The sequence below is a fragment of the Myotis lucifugus genome, unplaced genomic scaffold, assembly GCF_000147115.1.
Source record: "Myotis lucifugus unplaced genomic scaffold, Myoluc2.0 scaffold_23, whole genome shotgun sequence".
NCBI classification, from domain to species: Eukaryota; Metazoa; Chordata; class Mammalia; order Chiroptera; family Vespertilionidae; genus Myotis; species Myotis lucifugus.
In genome coordinates, this window is record NW_005871071.1 from 7,546,050 (window position 1) to 7,556,913 (window position 10,864).

Consider the following 10,864-nt stretch of genomic DNA (forward strand, 5'->3'; position numbering starts at 1 on the left):
AACATATGAGGTAAAATAAATAAAGCCTTATTTTTTAAAGTGGTCTTGCAGACATGACACATGAATATTCCCTAAGAATAAACAAAGCACAATTACAAGTTTATTGATTTTAGCAAAATAAAATCACAAAAGTGGCTTCTTAAAAACTAATGAGTAATTTTTCTTGTTTCCTTGTCTCCAGAGCATTTGGCATTCTTTATCAACTGGTACATAAAAGAGTAGAAAAACAGAAGATTGTCATATTGTCCTTTGTATTTCTCTTTTAATATATCAGTATGGTAGTCTACCAGAAAGTAGTAGATGGCTTCAATTGTGGAAAGGAAGGTATCTGGCTTCCCTTTTTGATGGCGCCAAAAGCAAGTTTTTCTTGTTTTCAACTCAACTTGTAGCAACCCTGCCAAAAACAAATAAGAAAAGTATAAATATATATACATTTTATTCTCACCCAAGGATGTTTATTGATCCTAGACAGAGAAGAGGAAGGGAAGGACACAGAGAAAAAGAAAAAGAGAGAGAGAGAAATATCGATTGGTTGCCTCACATATGCACAATGACCAGGGATTGAACCCACAATCTAGGTATGTGCCCTGACCTGGAATCGAACCTGCAACCTTTTTGGTATATGAGACAACATTTCAACTAATTGAACCACCCACCCACGACTAAATATTTCTTAGTCACAGGGTGTGGTACAATTAAATGATTTCTCTTAAATTTTTTTTTTAAAGAGCACAGATAAAACCCCTTGCTCCTAATTTAAAGTAAGATATTTTTGCCCTAACCAGTTTGGCTCAGTGGATAGAGCATCATCCCACAGATTGAAGGGTCCCGGGTTCGATTCCAGTCAAGAGCACGTATCTTGGTTGCAGGCTGGATCCCCGGCCCTGGTCTGGGCTTGTGTGCAAGGCAACCAATTGATGTGTCTCTTTCACATTGATGTTTCTCTCTCTCTCTCTCTGTCTCTCCCCCTCCCTTCCACTTTCTCTAAAAATCAATGAAAAAATATCCTTGGGTGAGGATTAACAAAAATAAAGAAATAAAATATTTTCTTAAATGCATTAAAGTATATACAGAAGCAATATAAAACACAGATTGAAATCTTATAACTGTAAGTCTTGGACCCAGTAGCAATGGGTAAAAGTAGTTAATATTTAAGGGATTCATATCTCTCTCCTCTCTCTCTCTCTCTCTCTCTCTCTCTCTCTCTCTCTCTCTCTCTCTCATCTTCATCCCAGGAGTGAGGATATTTCTTTCCCATTGATTTTTAGAGAGAGTGGGGGGAGGGGAAGGGAAGAGAGAAATATTTCCATGAGAAAGATTAGTTGCCTCCTGCTCGAGTCCCAACCCAGGCCTGGATTGAACCTGCAACTAAAATATGTGCCTTTGACTGGGAATTGAACCCACAGCTGACGCTCTAACCATTGAGCAACAGCCACAACAAGAGTCATCTCTTTCTGCTACCTACCACTGTTGTTTTTTATTTAAACTTGTGACAGGACTAAATACACCAGTTTTCAGAAGGGTTTCATTTCCTTGATAAATTAACATTTAAAACATCATTCTGAAACTCACTAAGAGGAAAATAGGCAGGTTAATGGTCTTTAATGCCTCTAGAAGTATTGAAAATGTTGTAAGCAATTAGTACAATTAAAATCTTAACATAGGCGATGGGGACCACTTTGTAAAGTATATGATTGTCTAACCCAGGGGTCCTCAAACTTTTTAAACAGGGGGCCAGTTCACTGTCCCTCAGACCGTTGGAGGGCCAGACTATAGTTAAAAATAACTATGAACAAATTCCTATGCACACTGAACATATCTTATTTTGAAGTAAAAAAACAAAACGGGAACAAATACAATATTTGTATTGCATGTGGCCGCAGGCCGTAGTTTGAGGACCCCTTGTCTAACCACTATGCTGTACACCTGAAACTAATACAAAATAATATTGCATGTAAACAGTAATTGAAAAATAAAATTAAAAAAAATCTTAATGTAGGATTTTGACATCATCAATGTAATTTATAAAAAGAAACAAACTAAGAGCAACTATTATAATAATGCTAGTTTCTATAATACATATAATATATTCTAAAATATCTAATCTAATGAAAGGGTAATATACAAATTAACCATCACTCTGACACAAAGATGGCGGCACCCATAGCGCCCCACGCCCTGGCTGTGGAGGGAGGGAGGGCGGGCTGGGGACACAATGCGGGGCTGCTGGGCTGGGAGCGTGCCCCCCAGAAGCTGCAGCACAGCTCAGGCATGCCCCCAACCCAGCAGACACAATGCAGGGGGTCCTCTGCACATGAGCTGCAGAGGAAACACCTTTATGACTGCTCATTGGCTAAGCTCCCTGTACGCCACCACTAGCAGTGTTCTTAGTAACTTGGGTAATAAGAATCCAAGAAGGTGATCTAGGGTTTTCCCACCTCACTCCTGGAGGAGAAAACTAAGGTCCGCTGCTGGAGGGGCTAAGAAATGTCATATCCTGCCCTAGCCGGTTTGGCTCAGTGGATAGAGCCTCGGCCTGCCGACTGCAGGGTCTGGGTTCAATTCTGATCAAGGGCATGTACCTCGGTTGCGGGCTCCTCCCTGGCCGGGGCCCAGGTCAGGGCTCATGCAGGAGGCAACCAATCGAAGTGTCTTTCTCATGGCAATATTTCCTCACATTGATGTTTCTCTCTGTCTTTCCCTCTCTCTTCCAAGCTCTCTAAAAATCAATGGAAACATATCATCAGGTGAGGATAAAAAAAGAAAAAAAAGAAATGTCATATCCTATGAAAGACACATTTTGAAAATGCTAAAGAAAGTTGTCATTTTTTTCATGGTGAAGGGACTGGAGTCCGTGTTGATGAAAACACCTTGGCGGCTGTGGCAGTGGCAGCAGCAGCAGGGTGATGGGGCTGGCGCCTTCCCCTGATCAGCCCGGTCACCTCTCGCAAAGGGAGGCCAGACTCCTGAGGGCTCCCAGTCTGTGAGAGGGGGCAGGCTGGGCTGTGGGACCCCGCCACCGTGCACAAATTTCATGCACCAGGCCTCTAGTTAAATATAAAAACCAAGATTTAGTGACTATCACCACTAATATATCCGGTCTTAAAAATTTCCTTGGAAATATATAGACATATAGAATCTTTTAAATTACACTAAAATACACAGACATGAAATTAGTTAGAAAATTTATATTTTTAAAAGTTTGATATATACATTTAAAAAAATTTCTTGCCAGTATTTCTGGCAATCAATAACTTTAAGATAAATACACAAATTATTTTAGCAGTAAAACTTGAAAGCAGGTAACTGTAGATGGCTTTTCCCTCTTAAATTATTGCCTGAATTTCTTCAACCAAAAAAATGGGAATGAAAATCATATTGTTGTGAGGACTAAATGAGATCATATACTAGGATGACGAGCATTAACACACTAAGTATAGTTTGGGAAATGTTTATAATGTGAACAAATCTGTCAAAATGAAGGGATAGAGCTGGCAATTTTTAAAACAAATTACGATATAATTCCCACTTTAATCATCTGGACCCTCTCCCTAACAAAAAGAAAACCATCCTTCCCACCACATCCCCCCAAAGCTTCCCATGGTGAATCTTCAAGAATGTATGTCAGTTCATGTGTAGGTTTACACTATATGATTAAATTAGACATTTAACCTTTAAATGTTTTATTTTGACAGTAGTAAAACACCCAGAGCTTTCCTCTGTAAAGTCTGGCAAAATGATATGTTTTTACATTGTTAAGGGGATTCGTAACCTCAGCACTCATAGTAAGATAACAGAAACATTATTTTTTTAATATATTACTTTTGAGGGTTTAAACTGAGGTTTAGAGTTGTTCACATTAATCCCATGAAATGATAAAATGTTTTCAAGCCTATAGGCAATGATTTATAACAAACATGGGTTGTTTCTTGTGGAAGTACCTGGGCTTATCTGGAAAATGGTAGTTCCCAAATACAGAGATTGTAAATATGCACAGAGCCTGATTTCCCTGTGGTGAATGGTGGAGCCAGAGTAAGACATGCAGAGAAGACTGACTCTAGAAATCAGTTTATTTCATGATTTTCAAGTAATTGAGAAATACTTTTTAAAAATGTAATGTAGCCCAGAATTAAAATGGATGGTACTTTCTATGTGATGTGGGAAGAACAAAAATTATTCTGTACAAATCTGATTTTAAGCCTTAAGCACACATGTGGACACTCTGAAAACAGATTTTGAATTGTACCTCAGAAATTCCTTATATAGTTTTTTTCAAGTGTTTTCACTTACATTCTTTCATTGGATCCTTTCAATAACCATATAAAGAAAAATAGCTCAGAAAAATCTTCAAACTGGGGAGTAATTTGCTGCTGTAACCATCCAAGATAATGTGGCCGGCAGTATTCCAAAGAGCAAGGTTTTAGGGTTCCATTTCCATTTCTCTATTAAACATCAGCAACAAGATTCTTCCAGGTCATATGCACCACAAGTGTGTGTGTGTGTGTGTGTGTGTGTGTGTGTGTGTCACACACACACACACACACACACAATTTCTCTGTATCTCTCTTTCTCACGCACATACACATAAGCACACACAGAACAGGAAAGCAATCTTACTAACATTTATGTTGATTTCACAGGTATGAACCATATAAATTAAGCTAACTAACTTTACTAATGTCACTCGCTTTAGCTTGGTACTGATTAACACAAGTCAGACTCCGAAAAGTGCCATAAACTTTCTTTTCTAAATGATGTACTTTTGACAACAGCCTGGGAGAAGCTCTCCCAGGTGGAAACTGTTTTGGCAACTCTAATACCAACTAGGTTGGTAGCTAGCTCTCTTGCCTTATAATCGCATATGGTACACAAATAAAGCCAGCAAAAAGCTGGAAATAAAACTAAAGCTTTTAGAAAAACTGAGAAAGCCTGAGGAACTGAGTAGGTGAAACAGAGCATGAGAGTTCATAAGAGCTCCTGTTCTTCATATTACTGATTTGGGGGAATAAAGCAACTCTTCTACTAATAAACCATTATTATTAGGAACTAATCTTTTCACTCCAAGAGAAAAAGAGATATAAAACAAGAAAGAAAATCACTGTAATGTTAAAGCTGCCTCTCTCTCTCTCCACACACACACACACACACACACACACACACACACACTTTTTTTTTTCTTGGCTCTGTCCTTTGAAGCAACGACATCCAAACAGTAATAAATTTACCAGATCTTGGTTTCTAATATCATTCCCCATTAAAAAAGCCCCACAGTTCCTTTGAATGACTGGTTATTGGTCTGGGGCAGGAGAAAAGTGCAAGTAAACTTTGAATGTTTAATTCTAGGTCTGAGGAAGGAAAAAGTGCTGAACCAGAAAGACTAATGAGGCCATGCCTCAAAGGACTTGAAGCGCTCCCACTATCAAAATCTGAGACAATCTGGGCATAAAAACATATATAATCATTATAGATTTTAACATACTGAATTAAAAAGGCATGTATCACACCACAGTGATCTCATAAATGGTACAAGGAGAGAGGACAAAAGAGGAGGAGAAAAAGGAAAAGCTCTTCCTTACATAAGAATGCCAGCCAACAAATATAGAAGAAATAATAAAATTAAAATTTTATCATTTTGCAATTCTCGATATAATTACTGATTTAAAAGAAGCGTCATCAGTGAATACAAAAACCTCTGAATGAAAAGCAGTTGGTAAATAGACAGTCCATAGTTTCAAAGCATCACCTCACAGATTACTACTACTGTCAAAAAAGAAAATAAATCTTTAGAACGGAGAGATCTGCAATCACCTTTAACCAAGAACTGAAAGTTATCACCAATAATGGAACAACTTATTTAAATGCCTCCTGTTCTGATGCAATAAGTAAACAACTTCACCTATATGAATAGGGTAATCATATAATTTATCAGTTAAATAGCCCCATTTCTAAGAGTAAAAAGCAATCTTATTAATAATTATACCAAAACAATAGTTATAAACTGGAATTGTCATGGGCAATCCTGGATTTATCCTTATCTGTAACGATCCTTGCAAAAAATTTTAAACTGAATCTAATCACGACGAAACATTCAGACAACTGACCTGTCCACTTCACACAATTCTAAGTCATGAAAAACAAAAACAGGGAACTGTTCTACATTAAGAGAGAATGGAGAGACGTAACCACATGTAAGGGAGGGCAGGGATTGTCAAGGGCGGGGGGGGGCGGGGGGGAAGGACACATATGTAATACCCTTTGTAATACTTATTATAATATTTTTTTTTAAAAAGAATAAAAAAAAAAGAGAGACGTAACCACATGGAATGTGAGTTTACATACCACATCATACATCAGAGGAAAAAAACCTACAGAATATATTTTTGGATCAATTAGGGAAATGTGAATTTGGACTGTATATTAGACATTACAGAAGTTTTGTTAATTTCTTAAAGTGATAATGATACCATGATCATGCAATTATTCTTAAAAGACGTATATAGGCATTTAAAGGTGAAGTGTTGTAAAGCCTACATCCTTCTTTCAAAAGGTTCAACCAAAAAAATATTTATCTAAGTATACAACACACATAATACAGAAAAGAGAAATAAAGCAAATGTGGTAAAAGATGTATGGGTAGTTAATGTAATTCTTCTAATGTGTCTGTAGACATGAAGTTTTCTGAAATGAAAGTTGGGGGAGGGGGGAAGCAATACAAAAACAATTTTTTTTCTTACCTTGAAGTCTCTCATCAGTGAATATTTTGTTTGTTTGGTTCCAGGTGCTATCTATAAATATAATTTTTTTCAGTGTTGTCTCTTTGTACTTGCTGTCATTCAAATCTTGTTCTTCAGTTTTCTTGCGTTTACTAGATGGCTTGTCAGGGTCACCATTTTTGCCTCTCACATTATTTTGAATCCTTTTTTGCAGATGAAACGAAATATCTTTTATTGAGACAGACTTAGGTCCAGGAAAAATGAGCGCAACCTAAAGCAAAGAAACTTAAGTTAATAGTGTGTGATTATGATCAGAATGAATAAATTATGACTTAAAACTTTAAGAGAAAAAAAATTGAATATCTAAGAAACAAGCATGTTTCTACTACATCCACTTCTTCAATACATATGGTAAAATTTTGACTCTTTCCAAGAAATTTATAATCATTGTATACTACCTAAAAGTTTTATTTCAAAATAAGTTATTCACCTGTGGATAGAAGCCTAGTTAATTGTACCTTGAAAGAGAAAACTAAACTTTATATTTCATAAGATCAAAGGCAAAGTATGTGATATTTTGTAAAAGAACCATTGAAAAGTGCTCAATAATTAAATACCATTTTTACCTATATAATAGACAAAACAAATGACACACAGTCAATACTGGTAAGCAATTTGGCAACTTAAAGAGTTTTGAAATGTTCACACTCTTTCATCAAATAATTTCACTTATGGGCATTTAATAAAATAATCCTAAATACCCATATACCCACCACACCCATAATATTTATTAAAACTATATCTATTACAGTGAAAACTTAAAACTGAAAAATCTAACTTTCAAGGAAAAATTCTATAAATTATAGTACTTCTTTTAGTACTTTACTGAGAATTTATACTCCTAGAGCCTTCAATGAAATGTCGGAATGGCTGCTATCACAAAGCAGGCATCCAGTAAATATATGTGAAATGAGTAGATGTTGGTAGAATTATGAGTATTTTATCCCCATACTTTTCTGTATTTCCCAAATTTTCTTTAACAAGCATCATTTTTAATATTAAAAATAAGCATTATAAAAATAAAAGAAACAAAAAATCTTGAATTTTTAAACTTCAAAGTTATATACAAGTTGCTTAAACATCCACAATCCATGCCAATATTCCCCCTGCACTCAATTAGCAAAGTCTAGGGGTTTTAGATTTTCTTGGATTATAAGATATCACATCACTTTACTGAACCTAGCACTGTGTTCTATTTAATTAACATAAATTATACCTCACTGACAAACGAAGGAAATGCAAATATATTCCTAGATCCAAAATTCAGGTATTATTTACAAACACAATTTTCTATATAAACTCAATAAAAAACATACTTATGAAAAAGGAAAACCAAGTTCTTTTTAGAACTGAGTGTATGTATTAATTTTTAATTTTGTTTCTGATTAACAACACCAATAAATGATCCCCAATATACCTAAAATGGCTTACAAGTTTCTTTAAAAAGTACCCAATGCCTACTTCTTTTTGAGATCTATTACAAAATTGCTTTTCAACAAGGCCGGTAATATCTCACCAATGTGAAATTTCAACTATGTGAAAACCAATTAAGAATCTAGAAATGAGCAAGGAAGGCCTCTGAGCTGACAAAAGAAATGTTACAAAGGCCATATACTAAAGCTCTAAATTTAGGGGAATTTCTGAAAATTTTTTTTCACTCAGTCTTTCTTTTCTTCTTTTGGAGAAATTCCAATAATGTTTGTAATCTGGTTTCTCAGTTCGCATCAAATTAGACCACCTATGTGTCGTATAGGCAGGACAATGAAGTGGGGAGAAAGTAAAAGCAGGCATAATAATATTGGCAAAGTGTAAAAACTTAAATAAATAATTCAGAAAAAAATGATAAAAAGCGGAAAGACTCAAAAAAGTCTAACAAATCTAGGATCGTCTGATCTCTTCAGATACCAATGAAATGAAGTGTATGTTGTTTAGTGCTAGATATAAGGATAACCCTAGATCATTAAGAAAAGTATTAAATTGTGTTCAAGTAAGTTCAGAAAGACACTGGAATTTAAAGTTCATTTTTAGATTCAATGTGCACAGTTGCAAGAAATAAGCTACCTACTTCATGGTCCTCTTCTTCATATTCCGGAATACAAGGGTACGTGTAAATATTTACAAATTCAGGTGCTAACAGTTTCGCGTGTATAGCAGTACTTTTGCCATCTGTTTCATTTGGATGTTTAATGATGTCAATCTTCAGTGGAAGCTAAAATAAAAATAAAAAAAGACAAGTGAATAAGCCAAATATTAAAATTCTAATTATTATGTTAATACAAATGGTCTTTAAAGCTTAAACAGCAAACTCACACTACATCTTTATAAATATACTTATGGTTTGAAAATCATCCATTTCTACACCAGGATATTAAGAACAACAAGAGTCATAAACCAAATCCAAATTTCTTCCTTGATATTGTTAATCATATGATAGAGCAACTATTTTAACTCATTTAACAGAGAATCTGCTCTTAAAGCAAAGCTCCAATGTCATTTTCATTTATGTTACAAAGCCATTGAGTCCAATCACTTCTATTTCAGCATCTGTGCCAATAATATTTTTTAGAATTCCTATAAGCTTCAGATTTGTTCATTTTATGACACGTAAGAGAAAATAAAAGTTTGGGCAAAGTTTCATATCTAAAATTCAAGTTAAAATGTTGTTCCTTATACATCCTTTGACGTCATATATCCAATTATCCTTAGTTGTGAACATCATCATTCTCAGAAGTGTCTTTTAACAACACAAATGAAATAATTATCAACTGAAAAAAACAGTAACAGAGTGGACCTAGGAGGTGCATTCTATGGGTAAAAAATAACTCTCCAAAATGACTTGGCCTATTTCTCTTAAAGTTTGATTATTTATTATGGGTTATGTCCTTTATGCAAAAGTAATATTATCTTGCATTTCTTTAGTTATATTTTTCTATTACTTTACTGATGTGGTTTGGTTTTCTGCATAATTCTTGTGCAAGTGCTGCACTCAGCCATGATTATGAAAATGAAAGCTTAGTCATATCTCTCCCACTATACATAAGAACCCTCTCTGAGATGGACTTTGCACTGCAGGTTTCAAAGGATTTGTTATGATAAGCACTCTTCCAGCTCCTGTCCTACACTAAACAGGCAGCACTCTAGGTGTTTATCCTGAACACACAGCTATTTTACCCTGGAGTACAAAACAATTTTTTAAACAGCTTTATTAAAGAGAAGAAACTGACACAATAAACTACACACACTTATCGTGTACAATCTAATGAGTTTTAACATGTTACACCCTTGAACTCATCACTACAATCAAGATGATGAACATACTTATCACCCCCAAAGTCTTCTTGTGCTTCCCTCTGTCCCCAACCCCCATCAACTACCACCCACAGTCCTTAGGCAACCACTGATGTGCCATCACTATAGATAAGCTTGATTTTATTGATTTCTATAAAAATGAAATTATACAGTATGCACTCTCTTCATCTAACTTTCTTCACAAAGTAATTATTCTGAGATTCATCCATGCTGCTGTGTGTATCATTAATTCCAGAACTATTTTTTTAAGGAGTAGTTGGTACATGCTACTAAATGATCTCAATGGCACATATTTTATCTTTCCAGATGATTACGTGAAAGAGGACAAACAGTGTATGCCCCAGAAGGGCCATAAATGTTTACCAAATAGTTTGCAATTTAGGGTTTCCAACCCAATTTCTTCTACTATCTCCATTTAAGCCTAGTGATTAGTTATAAGTTAGGGCCAACTGGTTCAAATCATCAAAGCAACTTCTAGCTATAGAAAATTTACCATTTAAGTAGGCAGATCACAAATGATTTTACATCAGTCTACTTCTGGCTGAACTCTACATCAGACTTCCCTCATGATGCTCAGTCTCAGGTGAACTATATTTCCTTTCCCCAGGGTCTGTCATTACCAGGTCAGCATTACCTTTGCCCAGGGAAGGTAGGAAGAGGAAAGAAGAAAAAGAAAGCAGATCATGACCAAGTATTCTAGTACTAATAAAATCAATTTTCTTGTATGGCTGGTTAGTAGAGCTGAAAATTCCAAAGGTGATCAACATTTTTGACCAGCCGGC

The 10,864-nt window shown here is 35.4% G+C and overlaps 1 protein-coding gene across 2 annotated transcripts in view; it reads right to left on the reverse strand.

The window, feature by feature from the left end:
• Positions 1 to 67: 67 nt before the first annotated feature.
• Positions 68 to 10,864, reverse strand: part of DTWD1 (DTW domain containing 1) — a 21,722-nt gene continuing 10,925 nt past the window's right edge. For both annotated transcript variants that reach the window (XM_006085981.3, XM_014453469.2), the window contains 3 exons: positions 8,839 to 8,982; positions 6,735 to 6,984; positions 68 to 394 (listed from right to left, as the gene is read on the reverse strand). In XM_006085981.3, the coding sequence (XP_006086043.1) occupies positions 147 to 394; positions 6,735 to 6,984; positions 8,839 to 8,982 (642 nt within the window). In that variant the 3' untranslated portion in view covers positions 68 to 146. The remainder of the gene's footprint in view (positions 395 to 6,734; positions 6,985 to 8,838; positions 8,983 to 10,864) is intronic.